At 42.3% G+C, this 18,190-nt stretch overlaps 1 protein-coding gene across 1 annotated transcript in view; it reads left to right on the top strand.

Moving 5' to 3' along the window:
* LOC308267759 (S-adenosyl-L-methionine-dependent tRNA 4-demethylwyosine synthase TYW1) overlaps positions 1-14,610 on the top strand; it is a gene marked incomplete at its 3' end in the record, with an annotated part of 138,017 nt that extends 123,407 nt beyond the window's left edge. The window contains exon 8 of the mRNA XM_080702667.1: positions 14,389-14,610. Within this exon, the coding sequence (XP_080558793.1) occupies positions 14,389-14,610 (222 nt within the window). The remainder of the gene's footprint in view (positions 1-14,388) is intronic.
* Between the last annotated feature and the right edge of the window lie 3,580 nt (positions 14,611-18,190).

Genomic DNA, 18,190 nt, shown 5'->3' with positions numbered 1-18,190 from the left:
TCCAGTGAAGCTCCCAGCAGGGCTTTCTGATGTCTTTGGGGGGAGTTTATAAATAACTAATTCAATTTCTTGAGTGGTTACAAGGATAGTCAAACTATTTTTTATTTTAGGTAACTTGCAGTAGTTTGAACTTATCCAGGAGTCAGTCCATTTTATCCAAATTGTCAGAGTATGTGAGTCAAGTGTCCTTGGTTTTTCCGTCTGATATTTGCACAATATCTTATTTCATCTCTACGTTGATTTGTGTGTTCTCATTTTCTCTGTCAGTTTTGCTAGAGATTTGATTATTTATTTGTATTTTCTTCTTTTGTGAAGTGTCCATTTAGTTCACTTGCCCGTTTTTTGGTTGGGTTATATGTTTTCTTGAGTTCTCTGTATATTCTAGATATTAGTCCTCTATCGGAGAAGTAGTTGGCAAAATTATTCTCCCATTTTGTCAGCTTTCTGTTGAGGTTCTTGATGGTTTCCTTTACAGAATCTCTTCAGTTTAATGCACTCCCACCTGTTGATCCTCCTTTTTATTTCTTGTGCCTTTGGGGTATTGTTGAGAAAGTGTTTACCTGTGCCTATGTGTTGAAGTGTTGGACCTAGGCCCTCTTTAAGAGGCTGCAAGGTCTCTGGTCTGATTTTCAAATCTTTAATCCATCTTGAATTAACAATTTATTTATATTTTCAAAGAACAAAGTTTTTTGTTTTATTACTTTTATATCTTGTTCTGATTTCAGCATTCTTTTATTATGCCTCTCTTTTATTTATTTTAGGTTTCCTTGCCTTTTTTTTCTAGTTTTTTAAAAATGAGAGCTTAAATTATTACTTTTTCCTAGTACTTAATATAAGCATATAGTGCTATAAATGTTCCTTTTAACCCTGCTCTAGCTATATCCTGTAAGTTTTTGTATACTTATTTTTATTCTTGTGTTAATTGCTTATTCTTCTCCTTTTGGTCCAAAGGTCGTTTAGCAGTTTGCTTCATTGCTTAGCATTTGGAGATTTTCCTGGTGTCTTTCTGTTACTGATTTCTAGTTTAATTCTGTTGTGGTCAAGGAATGATTTCTGTATTTTCAGTTTGTTGAGGTTTGTCTTGTGGGCCCTGATATGCTCCATCTTGGTAACTGCTCTCTATGTGAATGCTCTGTAAACGTCTGATTTGTCCTCTTGGTTGGTGTTAGTGTTGAGTTCTTTTGCATCTTTGCTGATTATCTGTAAGGTTCTATCAATTGTTGAAAGAGGATTGTTGACGTCTCCAACTGTAATTGTAGATTTTCTTTATGTCTTCTCCCAGTTCTATCAGTTTTTACTAAACATACTTTGCAACTGTATTGTTTGGTATGTGCACATTTAGGAGTTTCTTATCTTGGTGAATTTGATTCTCTTTTTATTATGCATTGTCCCTAGTAATTTTCTTTGCCCTGGTGTCTACTTTACATTGTTGTAATATAGCCATTCTGCTTTCCTTTGATTAATGCTTGCATGATATATCTCTTTCCACCCTTTTACTTTCAAGCTCCCTGTGTCATTATATTTGAGATAAGTTTCTTAGAAACAATGTTGAATCATGCCTTTGAAAATCTTTTCTGGCAGTCTATTTAGAATTTCATTTTGATTTATCTGTAGTGATGTTGAGTTTATCTCTTTGTACAGACCTTGTGGTAGTTGATCTAGATTCTGCATTATACACATATATCAGTCTACTAATGTCAACATTTTGCTAGTCTGAGTGAAATATGGAGATGTTTCCTCTCTTTATCTCCTTACTCTCTCTCATTCATAATATCTTAACTATTTCCTGCACATATATTGAAACCACATAGGATAATATAATTTATATTTTTATATTTATTTATTTTTCCTGTACTGGGGATTGAACTTAGGGACATTCTACCTCTGAGCCACACCCTAGCCCTCTTTTATTTTTTATTTTGAAATAGGGCATCATTAATAGTTGAAGCTGGCGGCAAACCCGAAATCTTCCTGTCTCAACCTCCCAAGTACACCTGTCTGGGATAATATAATTTTTGTTTCAACCACCAATTACAACTTAGAAAGAAAACTCAAGAAACAAAAAGTTTATTTATTCATGATTACTCTTTTCTTTTCTTTCATCCTAACAGTCCAACTTTCCTTTGAAATCTTCCTCATCTGTTTAAAGGATTTCTTTCAGCAATTCTCATTTGGTGTGATGGCAACCAGTCCTCTACATTTTCCTTCATCTGAAATATTTGGGTTTCTTCTTCATTTCTTTTTTTATATTTTATTTTATTTATATGTGGATCATAGTGAAAATGGTCTACATTTAGACTGTGCTTGGTGCCCTCTCCTCTCCTTCCCCCAATTCCCCTCCCCCCTCTCAACAATGAGTGTCCAGGTTGACCATGCTACATTCATACTTTTACACATATTCGGATGTAGCTCCTCTATTAATCAACCTCAGCCTTCTTCCTCTCCTATCCTTTCATTCTAGCTTTGCTGAGGTTTCCCCTCCATCTCTGGAGTCCCTCTGGTGTCCCCAATGCTCCCTAGTTTGGGCATATTAGAGGAAACATATGTCCCTTCTCTTTCTGTGCTTGGCTGATCTCACTTAACATAATGCTCTCCAGGTCTTTCCATCTTCTTGCAAATGACATGCTATTGTTCTTTATAGCTGAATAAAAATCCATTGTGTGTATTTCCTATAATTTTGCAATCCATTCATCTGTTGATGGAGACCTGTGTTGGCTCTATATTTTGGCTATTATGAACTGTGTTGCTATGAACATAGGTATGCATATGTTACTGTAGTTCTCTGATTTCAACCCCTTTGACCAAATACCCAGGAGTTGTATAACTGGATCATATGGTTGATCCATTCCCAGTTTTCTAAGGAATCTCCACACTCATCTCCATAGTGGTCAAACTAGTTTGCACTCCCACCAACAGTATAAAAGAGTTCCTCTTTCCCCACATCCTCACCAGCATTTGTTTGTTGTTTGATTTCTTTATGCTTGCCACTCTGATTGGGGTTAGTTGGAATCTCAGCGTAGTTTTGATTTGCATCTCCCTGATGCCTAGTGATGTTGAACATCTTTTCATGTATCTCTTGGCCATTTATATCTCTTCTTTTGTGAAGTGTCTATTCAGTTCAGTTGCCCATTTCTTGATTGGGTTATTTGTTTTGCTAATGTAGAGTCTTTTGAGCTCTTTGTATATTCTGTATATTAGCCCTCTATCTGAGTGGTTCTTTTTCATTTCTGAAGGGTAGTTTTCCTAGATAAAGAATTCTCTATATATAATTTTCAAGACTTTAATGAAAAAAGAAATTCTAGAGAGATTCAAAGCATTGGTTAAATATTTACATTTAGATGACCTTTAAAAATCCTGCATTAAACTTGTAAGATTTTCCCTCCATGAGGCAGCCCCTGGAGAGTCCGTGGTGGTCTATCTACCATGGCCACTTGCAGGGCAAAGATCTCACCGCTGCACCCACTATGCCACATGCACATCATTTATTAGTTATTATAGTGGAATGTTACTGAAAAGTTTTATTTTTAATTTGTCTCTAGAATAATTTTGTCATTTAGATGTGATGCCTAAACTCTATAAGTTAAGGAGTTTCTGCAGTTGGTAAGAGGCAGACTCCTTGTGGGAAGGAAAGCAGGAGGTGATAGAAAGCTCGGTGAGTGTTTCTGGCTTTGAACAACAGAAAGACAAATGGGGTTCACACTCAGAAAAATAATCCCAGTCACTCTGAACTACATAATGATGTGAGATGATGATGCACCAATAAAAGTGTTTTAGAAAGAAAGAGAGAAAGAGAGAGAGAGAGAGAGAGAGAGAGAGAGAGAGAGAGAGAGAGAGAGAGAGAAAGAAAGAAGAAAGAAAGAGAGAAAAAAAGAAAGAAAAGGTATCTTAGTTCCAGGGCTGAGGGAGAGAGGCAAGGTGGCATCTGCCGGAGGAGAATGGGCTCAGGTGCTGTGGAGGGTGTCTGAAACAAGGAGGTATAGTCAGCTTTCTGCCCACCAAATTAAATGTAACTTTAGTTCTGTCTGGAAATTAATTAGACCATGATGAGTCCAATAAGTTTTGATGATTTTAGTTCAGAAACATTCAAGTCTCTTCCACATATTAATGGTAGCCTATTATGGTGGATCATGTCTGGTGGGAGCCTTTCACTAAAAAGGTGAAATGCAGTTTGCAGAATCCACATAGCATAGTTTTAAAACTTACTTACTTTAGAAAATAAACTGTATGTTTTACAACAGATTTGATTTATAGAGAAGTTTAAGAATATAGACTAGCTTAATGTGGTGACACATGCCTGTACTGCCCATACTTGGGAGGCTAAGACAGAAGGACCACAGGTTCAAGGCCAGCCTCAACAACTTAGAAAAACCTTAGCAATTTAGTGAGACCCTGTTTCAGAATTAAAAAAAAAAAGTCCTGGAGGTATAGGTTGGAGGTAAAATGCCCCTGGTTCAGTTGCCAGTACCAAAAAACAAAAACAAAAATTATGATTTTTTTTTTTGGTACTGAGAATTGAACCCAGAGGTATTCTCCCTTTGATCCCAGCCCTTTCTATTTTTTATTTTTGAAATAGGGTCTTATTAATTTGCTGATGGCCTAAGTTGCTAAGATTAGCCTTGAACCTGCAATCCTTCTGTCTCAGCCTGCCAAGTGCAGGGTTTATAGCATGTACCACCACAACAAGCGACTCAGTTGAATTTTGGAAGTCAATCAACCCTGCTCTCTACCTTCAGCCTGATACAAGGACTCTCCTCTGTCTTCTGGGCTCTTTAGTCCTAGTTCAGGTCAAATTCCACCTCTGTGTTTGACCTTCATTTCCTCCATCCCAGTTCCTGCTGGATTCAGTTTCCTGTTGAGTGAACTGAGTTAAACTAAGTTCTCCCAACTCCCCCTCCAAAAGAAAATCTTTATTTCATTTTTACTCTTGAATGATTATTTATCAGAGTAGACAATTCTAAGCTGAGTTTTCTTAGCACTTTGAAGATACTATTCTATTGTCTTCCAGGATGATCTTCTCATTATCTTCTATCATCTTTCATTAGTGGTAACATGTCTGGTGTCAGTCTTTAGTTGTGAAACCTGCGGATACTTTCAACAACCTGACATTTATTAAGGTCACTGTGACAAGCCTCAGAAGAGCGTTAACTTATTTAATCCTTACAAAAATCTTCTGGGTATAAATACTGTTTTTTCCTCATGGTGCCAAGGAGGTGACTGAAGCCAAAAGAGGTGCAGATTTGCCCAAGGGCATACGAGGCACAGCTAGATTCCACTTCCAGATGTTTCAGAATACAGTTCCCACTTGGAACAACGACACTGCCCTGCCTCAAAGGCTCCGGGGCACTGAGACAGGAGAGGCACAGCGAGGTGCCCCAGTCGACCAGCAGTAATCGCTCTGATTCCACATCTTCAGCTCCAAGAGTTCTTGCCAGATTTGTGACTCTATGGGTAAGTGAGCACTGATCGTGGAGTCCTTCCCCTTAGACATAAGGACTTGCAGTGCATGAAGGGAGGAAAGAAGAGCGGCCCCCTTCCCCCGCCCTCCTCTCTTGGACGAAGAAGGGAATTGAATGTCTCCATTTAGGTTCGTGTAATGTTCTCTTTACAAAACCTACCGACTGAATATTTCCTTCTGTGGTACATGTGCAGATCTCACTCTTATCTGAGGCCTGATTACTCCCAGCAATTACTTTTAGAGAAATAACAGGAGAAAAAAGAAAAAACTGGCATTTTGGTGATACCGCTCAGAGGCGTCATCTCTACTCCAACAAAATTGGAGATTAAGATTGAAATTTCAGAAAATGAGTTTCCACATAAAAAAAATTTCAGCTGCACTCGGATAGATCTAGAATTTAATCTTATTGTACTTTTGTCTCTCAAAAGGGTTCCGCAGGCAGCTGTTGCCATGTGAATTCTACTTGTCATTAGTAACTTAGAAAAGGGTAGCTCTTCTGGGCTTTCCGTCTTCACAGGCAATCAGGTGTGCGCTGACACTTGTGTGGTCTCTGCCTACAAACCAAAGAACAAAGAGCACCGTGTAGCGACCACTGGCGATAACCAAAATCACATGTCTGGGGAATTCAGAAGGTACTACTGGAGGGGTGTGGGGGGGATACTGGGGATTGAACCCAGGGGCATTCTACTTCCTGAACTGTATCCCCAGCCCTATATATATATTTTTATTTGAAACAGGGTCTTGTTAGGTTGATGAGAGTTCTGCTACTTGTTGAGACTGTCCTCGAACCCGTGATCCTCCTGTCTCAGCCTCCCAAGTACTAGGATTATAGGCATGCGCCACCACACCTGGCTCTGGAGCATTTCCCCCTCTAAAAGTCACTTTTCAGTATTCCAAAATCACCTCTCCCCTGAGCTACCCCTTCTCTGTTCCCACCCAATTAACATGTACATCTGAGTTATGAGAAGATCTGGCTGCCCCTCGCCCTTCCTTTAGCCAGGATTTCCCCAGCTGCTTGAGTCATAGACATGACTGCATATTTGGGAGACCTATCTAGAGAATAATCCTTACTCATTAGTAACACATAAACACTCTCCTTAAAAATGTAAAAACGATGCTGGGCATGTTGGTGGCCTGTTGGCGTGTTACCTCTGCATCCTAGTGAGACCCTGTTTCAAAATAAAAATAAAATAGGGGTGGGGGTGTAGCTCAGAGGTACAGTGTCCCTGGGTTTCATCCCCAGTACAAAAAAAAAAAAGACATAGTTATTATTAGAGCTATCATTTCCAGTTTAAATGATAGTGGATAGCATGGGATGGCGTACCGGCCATGGGCAATTGAGCACCCTTGAACTTGAGTCTTGGCTGTCTGCTTCCTGAGGATGAGATCTGCTGCATGTTTTACACTTAGCTTTTGTGACCTGGCCCTCAGTTTAAGATAGGAACCGAACCACAACATATCCTTAGGCGGACTCCACAAGACAGAGAACCAAACAGAGTGCCCTGTACAGCGCAGGAGACCTCCCGAGGATTAGTCCCTGTGTGTACCGTGTACACCCATGCCTTCCTTTCCTCTGTCCTGCATGGGTGGGTGAGGTTGTCAGTAATACACTTTTTCCTTTCTTGAATAGATAGTTATTAATATTTTCACCTTTAGTTTTGTCAAAATTTTACATAGAAAGTTTTGAGAGTCAAAGCTTGTTATAAAAAATGGCAGTGCCCTAGAATTTTCTGTACCTTTCTCAAGCACAAACATATCTCGTCCCTCACCTCTCAAATAGCAGCCACTTTAAATTTTTCTAGGTAGCTTGTCCTTTTGGCATTTGTCTCTGTATCGCTAATACTGCATAGCATGAAATATAAGGATTAAGCTCTGTTCTCCATCGTCCCATCCTCCCAACAACACATACCAGAATTTTATTAGATTGTTGTTCCTTTTTTGCGTTATTGTGACTTTGTGCTAACCAGAGTCAGGGCTAGAGGCCTGACTCTAGGGGTCCCAACAAACCAGGCCTGGTCACTTGCCCCCAAACCCAAAACGAAAAGGTAATGGCCCCAAAGGAGCTTTAATCCATAGGGCAGCCACACTGGGAGGGCAAAGTAAGATGGATGTCTCCGCGTTGGCTTTGTGTTGCTGATGGGAGCTTCAGGGTTAAACAGAGGAGCCACTGAGAGGCGCACAGTCAGGCTACCTTGGTCAGACTGCGGTCTGGCTGATCATTCTCTCCTTCTGGTTCTGTGAAGTGGTTCTGGAGTCCTTATCACTTGTAGGGGTGCATTTGTCAGCATTCTTCAGCCATAATCTAAAGATTTGACCACTTAATTTGGAAAAAAGAGGATCTGTTTTCTTACAGTTTCGGCCTCAGTCTATGAGAGGCTGGGGAGTGCACATCTCTGAGGGAGAGCACATGGGCTGTGCTTTTTACATCAAAGAGTCAAAGAGAGAGGATGGAGGGACCGATATAATTCTCAAGGCTGCATCCCAGGGACCCACCTCCATTTGTACCCTACTGGCCAACCAGGTACCATCCAGCTAAATCCATTTCCGTGGATTTATTCATTTCTGGGATTACAACCCTCATTTGAGCTGACTCAATTGTGTCAGCTCCAAACACCAATTTATGTTCTCTTCAAGGGGTCATTCCGTGTCTAACCATAACAAGGGGGCACTTTTTGTCTGTATCCTGTGATGTCTCATCTCTTGGGCTGTGGTCCTGGGGGGCAGTCTCATCCTGCAATGGTGCGCCTGCCCCCCGCTGGTCCTGCGTGGAGCACGACAGGGACTGAACACTCAGTCCTGAGATGGCTGCTGTGAAAGCTCAGAGCCTTGCACTCTTGAAGCCTGGAAGGGGAATGAGATAGGTTCGGTACATTCAGAGCTGATAAGCCTTGTGTTCATTAGTCACTCCCTAAATGACTAATGTGTCTGCATGTAGAGCTGAGCAGGTCACACAGAGGAGGGTGAGGAGGATGCAGAGACACAGGGGAGGCAGGGCTGCCAAGCTTTCCCCCTCACAGCCGCTCACAGGCACCCACAGGCCCACGTAGGTCGGCGCGCAGGTGGGGTGCGCAGGTGAGGCAGCCGCTCCCAGCCCTGAGCCGCGCAGCCTTCTGAGCGCCTTCTATGCGCTGTGTGTCTCCAGCACAGCCCCGCCCTCCCTCGCTTCCTATTAAACCCAGAGGTATTCTTTCTGGAGCTACACCCTCAGTCCTATTTTATTTATTTTGAAACAGTGTCTCACTGAGTTGCTGCTCTCCTCCTGTCTCAGTCTCCACATACTGGGAGTACAAGTGTGCACCACCAAGGCCGGCACTTATCTCTTTTATGCTAGAAGTTTCCGCATCTACTTGAGGGTCATTGATTATCTGTTCATATTTAAGAACAGGAAACTAAAAAGCACACTGAAAGTCTTAAATGCGTGGCTTGACTTTGTCCTGGTTGATTTAGCTGAGTTTTTCCTTAGGGAACCCCAAACGTGGCATCTTTCTGTATGTGCCCTTGGATAGGTCAGAAGAAGTTTTTTCAGCCTTCCTCAGCTTGCAGGCTGCTGGTGGTCTGGAAGCATGAAAAGGAATAGGGCTGTTCTGAGCTCCTGTCTTCAGTGTGGCAGCCCTGTGCAGGTACACTGCACCATACCACAGACTCCATACTAACAGAGTCCCTCGTCGAGATTGTCTTCTGGGGATAAGCCGCTCTCTTCTGCTGGCATGGTGGGAGGCACTTAGCTCTGCTTATGTCCAGGACTCAGGAATGTGAAATTCTAACAATTCCTTAAGCAGAACCAACCTGTGGGTTTTTTAGGGGGAGTGGACAGGTGCCCCTCATCCTCCATGTCCAGGGGCTATTAGTGCCACCAGTTTCTGAGCCTGGGGGGAATTCTGAAGCATAGTTTGGGCTGAATTGTAGATTTCTCCACTATCGTAGGATTCTAAGGGCTGTCTTCTGCTAAGCCAGTCATCACTTGTACCCAGTATCTTTTTGGCTCTTGAAAGTTGATACTGTTCTCTCCTTCCCTGACTTCTTTGTTTTTATAAGTTGTGTACCTTTTAAAATGTCCTCACCATTATGTTAGTGGGATTTCAGGAGGAAGTGAAAGTGAATGTGTTTATTCCAGTCTTTAGTAGACTCTTAGCTTATTTTTTTTTAAAGGGGTTCTTTTTTTTTTGTCTTTTTTGAAACCGGGGATCGAACTCAGAGCGCCACACCTGCAAAGCAGGCGCTTTGCCACTGAGCTGCATCCCGGCCCTAGTAGACTCTTTTTAAACATCTACAGTGATAAAGAACCTCTGTGGTCATGATTGTGTGCGGTGCATTTCACTGGGTGAAAGACACGGAGCGAAGCCCTTGCTGGCCATGAACGCCCAGCCCGAGGGCCTCGCACCGGCTCCTGCAGCCCAGCGGCCACGGGTCTTCTGCAGCCTGGCTTTATTTAGTCAGGCTCTACCTTACCGCCCTGTGGTGTGCTTTGGAGATCATCTGTGACCTTTTCAGTTTATTTGTAATTCTGCATAGATTTACCTCACCCTGTACCGTGGATTTGAGGAATTCTTGAAGCAGGGTGACTTCAAGTCTCAGGATACTTAACCTCAAGCTTTATGATTTGGGTTTCATTTCTCTGTTTATGCAGCTGGATGTCAGTGGTATTTGTGCGTCAATCATACTAAAATTTGCCCTTTCAGCTTCTGCCCTTCGCTTGAAACGCTGACTCTTTTCTAAGCTATTTTTATTCAGTATTTTAATTCTCTGATTGTCTTGAGAAAGGGCATATATAGGGTTCGGTTTTGCCTTTGGGGGTGTCTGATGGCCCAGCACTAATTTCAGAGTAACCTATTTTGGACTAGATATTTGTGTCCCCCCCACCTCAAGATCCTAACCCCTAGTGTGGTTGTATTTAGAGATAATCTCCTAAGGAAATAATTATGGCTAACTGAGATTGTAAATGAGGACCTAATCTGATCGGAATAATGTCCTTATAGAAAAAAAGAGAGACATCAAATCTGGGCATGGTGGCATATGCCTGTAATCCCAGAACTTGGGAGGTTGAGACAGGAGGATTGCAAATTTGAGGACAGCCTTAGTAACTTAATGAGACTTTCAGGAGCCTAGCAAGACCCTGTTTAAAAACAAAAAATAAGATAGAGATGGGGAGTGTAGCTCAGAGGTAGAGTGCCCCTGGATTCAACCTCCAGTACCATATAAAAAGTGAAACAAAACAACTCAGGTGCCCCTAAAAGACACCAGTGATCTTAACTTGCTTACCCTCTGTGTTCACAGACGAAGAAAAAGCCATGTGAGACACAGTGAGAGGGCAACCATCTGTAAGCCAGGGAGGGCCCTCAGCAGAAACCAAACCCGAATGAACCTCATCTTGGATTTCCAGCCTCCAAAACGGAGAAAATGGGCTTCTCTTGTGCATTTTGTGACGGCAGCCTGAGCTGGCTAGCACCTACTGTGTGCTGAGCTGGCACCTACCGTGTGCTGTACCTACTTGGTCTTCCAGTTTGTTTTCTTAGCTCTTGTCATCTGCCAGATTTTAGCTCACTAGGCTCCTATCTGTACAATTCACTTCTTCATTTTAAACTAGTTGTATGAGGTAGAGTTTTAGAGTCAGTAGAGACCAGGTCTCCCAGTGTAGAACTTTTGAAACTGCATCTGAAGTTAGAAATTGATGCTCTGCGTTGTAGCCAGCAAATTTTTTAAAAGGCGATGTACAGTGCATACAGTTTGTTTTGTGTGTGGGTGAGTATGTGTATACTAGATTGAGCTATACATTGTATTTTTTTTCTTTTTACTATAGACTGTGCTTAAAAAAGTTTAGGTCAGGGCTGGGCGTGGTGGCGCATGCTTGTAATCCCCACGCTTGGGAGGCAGAGACAGGAGGATCGCGCTGGTTCAGAGCCAGCCTCGCTGGCTTAAGAGACCGTTTCCACATAAAAAAGTTAAAAAATAGGTCTGGGAGTGTAGCCCATGGGAGTGTATCCCGGAGGTAGAGGGCTTCCAGGAACCCCAGTACTACCAAAAAAAAAAAAAGTTTAGGTCTCCTGTTCTAGCCCAAACTAATCCTTTAGTCCCTCTTAAACTAAGCCACGGCAAGTGATTATTGGTAGAGTTTGAGGGAGAAGGAAGAGCAGGATGATGGATTCTAAGGGACCAGACTTTAGACCTAGAGATGTAAACCCCGAATGGGGAGGAGGAATAAGAAGGAAGAGCATATGGTTATCTTTCTCCCAGATGCCCTTGGGGGCATTGTGACTTACACATCTGTCTCTGTTCTCCCAGCATGCCTTGCACATCACCTCACATGCTGTGTTGCTTTGTTTCTGAAATGTCAGAAACAGAGCCAGGTCCGTGGCTGGTCCCCCATAGGTGTTGATAGGAGAACACAGTGAGCGGCATCGTTCTTGGCCTCATTTGCTGACATCCTTGCTAACGTCTCGTCTCCTCCTACACCGGTCAGGAAGCCACCTGTGTCCAGTCATGCGTGTGGAGCCTTCTGTCCTGAAGGCCTGCGGATCCGTGTGTTCTATTCTATGTGGCTAATAGCAAAGTTCTAACCTGTTCGTCAAGGTGTCAGTGGGGCAGGTGGAACTTTTTGATCATGTGATTTCCTAGCTTTGTTAAGAAGGAAAGAGGACCAGGTGTGGTGGCACGTACTTGTCATCCTAGGACTTGGGAGGCTGAGACAGAAATTTCACAGGTTCAGTGCCAGCCTCAGCAACTTAGTGAGATCCTGTTTCAAAATAAAAGAATAAACAGGGCTAGGGGGGTAGCTTAGAGGCAGAACACCCCTGGGTTCAATCCCTCATAACCCCCCCCCACATAAATAAATGAAGTAAAGAGGAGGGGGCTGGGCCCTGATGTCCTGAGAAGGCATAGGCGGTGGGTCCGACTTGCTCGCTCGGCCAGCAGTCCTGCCAGGGTGGGTGGAGCGGGGAGGTAACTCCAGAAGCAGTGACCGTGCGTTGTCATCGGGCAAGTTCAGTGCAGACGGTGCGGCAGAGGAACCGTCATGGACTAAAGGGATTGGCGTGAACCCGACAGAGGCAACAGCGCAGGCTCACACGGGACAGCTAGCTCAGGAAGAGCCCCAGGTGGAGGCTTGGCCTCCGGACTGTTCTGGTGCCGTCTCTGCTGCAGGCTCACTGATCGCAGGAGGTCTGGAGAAGTGGAAAGCAAAGAGTCAGTTGGAAAACGGGTGCAGAGCCTCAGAGGAAGAGCCGCCAGGAAGTCAGTCTGGCCCGTCCACTGTGTGGACGCAAGGGACCAGGGGAAGGGGTCACCTTGGAGCCTGCAGTTTGGAGGCTCAACACCTGGCAGCGATTTCTTTCACAGTGGTAGAAAACACTCGGGGCATTTCGTCTTGGAAGGGAACATGAAGATATGGATTTTACATTTTTGGCTGTAGAGTTCATCGAACCCTTGGGGCACTATTTCAAAGAATGGTCTTATTAGAAGGAAATGCCTCATAATTCATAGATAGACTAATTAAACTTTTACATTTGTTTGGCATTTTTTTTTCTCTAAAGAGCTCCTAGCTGTTGGATTTAAAAATCAGAAGCCATTTAAAATCAGCATATTTTTATATTTTAAATCCAGGAACCATATATATATATATATTTTTTTACTGCTCCGTGTTATTCCACAGCTGGGCACTTTTATTGGCTTTTCTGTTCAGATCTTCTGTCTATTCCCCCCAAATTTCAGTGTTTCTTTATATAAAAAAATTTATTGTAGAACAGCCAAACATACGGCTTATTAAGAATATTCATTCATGCTGGACGTCGTGGTGCACACCTGTAGTCCCAGTACTTAGGAGGCTGAGACAGAAGGATCGCAGGTTCAAGACCAGCCTCAGCAATTTAGTGAGACCCTCAGAAACCCAGTGAGACCCCCCTTGTTTTAAAATTAAAAATAAAATGCGGTTAGGGGTGTAGCTCAGAGGTAGAAAGAATCCCTCATACTAAAAAAAAAAAAGAAGAAGAAGAAGAAAAAAGAGCGCCCACTGGGCCTTGAGGTGGTATAGAGAGTGTGGCCTTGCCTCATGTGGCCATGATGACACTTGCCTCAACCAGGAACCATATATTTTCAATATTTTTTTCAGCTGGAAAAAAATAGGTTATTGCTTAACTTGGTTCACAGAATTAGAGATTTCTTTTTCTTTAAGTCAGTGTATAACAGAAACACTTGTCTGTTTATAAGGCCAGTTTCAACCTATTAGTTATACATTTGCACAAATAAATGCCAAGCAGCTGCTTCGAATTAGAAGCCTTCACAGTTCAATTAGTGTTTCCTTCTGAGGCTCCTCAGCTTTCTTTCTGTTTTCTTCATTCTGGGTCATTATTCCACAGTGACTTTTGAGAAGCAATTTGCTTAAGAGTACAAATTGGATTATTCCCCTTTATTGAATTGAAATTCTTAACAAGGCTTTCTACTAATGAGATATTGTACGCACATTAGGCTGAAAAGGCTAGTTGGAGTGGTCGAGTTAGCATTTCAGAATTGGGAGTCATTGATTAAAGCTTTACTAATAACTCAAGAAAAGTTCAGTAATAAAAAGGCTTCTACTAGGTGTTGTTAACAGTGCCGTGAAAATCTATACCAGACAAAAAGCAGTAACTGCAGGAATCAGAATTAGACCATTAGCACATGGCTGTACCAGGCAATTTAAGCTCTGTCTGTGATACCGCTCAAGATAAACTTCCAGTTCCTTAGGTCTTCTTGATTCCAGACAGGTCTTCTAGGCAGGGCATGGTGGTAGTCCCAAGGGACTCTTTTGCAGGATGTTGCTTTGCTAGGAAATCATATTTAGAACACGTAAAAAATTTAATATGATAGAAATAATCAGGCTTGTGATTTTTAAAATAATATTTATTTGATTTTTTCCCCCCCTGTGGAAATTTTCACTTTTGACCTGACAATGTTTTTCTTTCCAGTTTAAGATTGACGGAGAATGGTGGACGTGGATCGATTATACCCGCTTCCAGGCGCTCATCCAGGACTATGAAGATAGCGGTGGATCAAAGACTTTCAGTGCAGAGGATTATATGGCCAAAACGCCTCACTGGGCCTTATTTGGTGCCAGTGAAAGAGGCTTTGATCCCAAGGACACAAGATATCAGAGAAAGAACAAATCAAAGGATATTTCTGGATGTTGAACTTATCTGCCTTCAGGATACTGAAGGACAAAAACTAGATGGCCCCAGAAGGTTCTTGGACTCCTGTGACTTTTCCAAGGATAAATCAGGCAAATCATAGTTCACACAGTTGAGACACAGTACGTCACTGGGTTGGAGAGACAGTGCCCACACTTCGAGTGCCTGAGACTCGGCTCCAGCATTTCCTAGTAGAACTCGGTTCTGGTTTTGTTTCTGAAAGGAAAATCATTTTGGGGGTGGGGGTGGAGAAGGAAGTAGGCAGTCATTATTGGAATTTGACTACTAGTTTGAAATTATATTTTAGTAAGACTTTCTAAATTGCTCTTCATGAGAGTGTTGTGCAAGGAATACGTGCCTATGCCCCTTCTTTCTGGGCCCCCGGCCGCTTAGCACTGAATTGTACCGCTCTGAGCTAAGCTTTGTCTGCTCCCTCTAAGCAAAGAACGCCATCTCTTTCTTATATCTTAAGATATTAGATACTTAAGATATTAGATATTCCTTTCACCTGAAAAGATTGTTTTATAGTTTTCAACTATATCTAAATACTACATTGATCACTCAGTTTTTGCTTATTAGGAACCTTTTAGGAAATTGTTTTGCGTCTCAAGCTGTATTAGATTTCTCCTTGTTCCTGTGCATGGGCCGAGTCAGAGTAGGAGCTCTCCACTCTAAGGAATTACCACTTGATGCTGAACAGCCGCCTCAAACACCCTCCGCGACAAGAAGTCTCACTTGCTTTTGGTTTAGAAAGTCACCACTCGGGCCTTTTCTCACTGCGCACACCCACACACAGCCTCCATCTTCCTTGCCTCTCCTAGCCCTCACTACCTTATACAGTCTGATATTAAAGGTTCGAGTTATTCTAATTGACAAATCACACTTGCTTTTTTTAAGTTGTCAAAGTTATTTTAATATTCTTTTATCCCCAAATTAAATTAGCCGGCCATGGTGGCACATGTCTGTAAGCCTAGTACTTGGGAGGCTGAGACAGGAGGATTGCAGGTTCAAAGCCAGCCTCAGCAACACAGCAAGACTGTCAGCAACATAGTAAGACTCTCTAGCTGGACCTGTTTTATTTTTTTTATTTTTATTTATTTTTTTTGGTGGTACTGGGGTTCCTGGAAGCCCTTCTACCTCCGGGCTACACTCCCAGACCTATTTTTTACATTTTCATTTTGGAAACAGGGTCTCCTAAACCAGCGCGCGCGGCTGGCTTCGAACCTGCGCGATCCTCCTGTCTCTGCCTCCCAAGCGCGGGGATTACAAGCGTGCGCCACCACGCCCGGCTAGCTGGATCTGTTTTATAAATAAATAAATAAACAAACAAACAAACAAATAAATAAGGGTTGAGGTTGGTTGTAGTGGAGATAGAATGCTCTTGGGTTTAATCCTCAGTCTCTCTCTCTGTCTCTCTGTCTCTGTCTGTCTGTCTGTCTCTCTCTCTCTCTCTCTCTCTCTCTCTCTCACACACACACACACACACACACACACACACACACACACACACACAGAAAAAAATCCCCCCAAATTAAGAAAACAATCTTTTATAAAGGCTTGAAACATGAATATTCTTTTATGTACTTAGTTTAAAAATCCTCTGAGCCAGACGTGGTGGTGCACACTTGTAATCCCAGCCTTTGGGAGGCTGAGACAGGAGGATTGTGCAGGTTTGAAACCAACCTCAGCTACTTAGTGAAGTCTTTTGCAACTCAGTGAGACCCTGTTTCAAAATAAAGAATAAAATATAGGGCTGGAGGTGTCGCTCGGAGGTAGAATGACCCTGGGTTCCATGCCCAGTACCACAAAAAAAAAAAAAAAAAAAAAGAAATCCTCTAGTTTAATAGTTTTCGGCCTTACTAGACCCACACCTTCTCCTCATGCATCAGCTGTTTTGTGACACCCTCTCTAATCTGTGTTAAAGTACAATTCACTGGTAATACCATCTACCTACCTACCAAGTTGGGAACTGGGCGCCATATTTATTTCTATGTAGTAGAGTCAAAACACTTCTCTCTTGTGACATGGGATGGTGAATGTAGGAAACCCAACTGTTTTTCTCTCTGTGTTCAGACCACTGGTATTATTTTACATCTGGTGCCAGGTGGGGGTTTTCCACACTGACGCTGACACCAACTGGGTGTCCTTTGTTTCAGTTCAATTCTTTTACTAACTAGAGTTGACACATAAACCCCAGGTGAAGGTGTCTGGCCCACAAGACCACCCCCCGACTCTGGACAGCAGTCACAATTAGTAGATCCCTAGGTTACTTGCAACACCTGGCCAACTAAGCTGTAAACTGTAGGCTTCTACAACTCCTTTCTTGAGTTCAGAATTCGATAGCATGGCTCACAGAACCTAGAAAAATAGTTTATATGCTGCTGATGATTTATTACAAAAGGCTATTTATTAGTGACTTATTTATACTTTTATTGGTGCATTGTAGTCTCACGTTGTAACGCAGTTCATAGTTTTATAGTCACAGTGAAATACGTGCACACAGCACTTGGTGGGCTTTGCCCCCGCCTCCCTCCCACGCTCTCCAGTACTGGTTATTGAGATTGACATTGGTATTCTCACATACACACATAATGTCAATGGAAGTGCATCTTCATTGCTCCTCCCTCTCCTCCTTCCTCTAGACCACCTCTTTTGCTCCACTGGGTCTTCTCTTCCATTATCTGGAGTCGTTCTAGAATCCAGTTACTCCCTAACTTCCCCTGTGAGAGAAAACATATGACCCTTCACTTTCTGTGACTAGTTAATCTCACTTGGCATAATGTTCTTCAGGTCTATCCATTTTCCTGCAAATGACATGATTTTGTTCTTATTTATTGCTGAGTAGAATTCCATTGTGTATATATCCCATAATCTTATTACCTGTTCATCTGTTGATGGACATCTAGGTTGGTTTCATAATTTGGCTACTGTGAATTATCTCCTATAAATATGCATCTGTTACTATTATATTCTGATTTCAGTCCCTTTGGAAAGATACCCAGGAGTGGACTATCTAGATCATTTGGTGGATCCGTTCCCAATTTTCTAAGGAATCTCCACACTGATCTCTGTAGTGGTTGCACTGATTTGTAATCCTGCCAACAGTGTAGAAGAGTTCTCATTTCCCTCCATCCTCACCAGCATTTACTATTGTTTGACTTGATGACTGCCATTCTAATTGGGGTTAGATGGAATCTCAGTGTAATTTTCATTCACATCTCCACGATTGCTAGTGATGTTCAACATTTTTTCATGTATGTTTTGGCCATTCGTGTTTCTTTTTTTGTCAAGTGTCATTTTAGTTCAATTGCCCACTTCTTGACTTTTTTTTAGTGTTAAATCTTTTGAGTAATTTTATATTCTAGATATTAGTCCTCTACTAGAAGAATAGGTAGCAAATATCTTCTCCCTTTCCATAGATACTCTCTTTAACTCTTAATGGTTTCCTTTGATGAACAGAAACTTTTTAGTTTAATTCATCCCATTTATTAAATCTTCTTTGATTTCCTTAGCTTTGGAGGTCTGAGGAAGTTTCTACCTATGCCTCTATGTTAGAATGTTGGCCTTTCCCACTCTCTAATAA

Source organism: Muscardinus avellanarius (genome assembly GCF_963383645.1).
Source record: "Muscardinus avellanarius genome assembly, chromosome: 10".
Classification (NCBI taxonomy): Eukaryota; Metazoa; Chordata; class Mammalia; order Rodentia; family Gliridae; genus Muscardinus; species Muscardinus avellanarius.
Note: the sequence above shows the minus strand (reverse complement) of the source record. Positions and strands in the feature narration are given on the sequence as shown.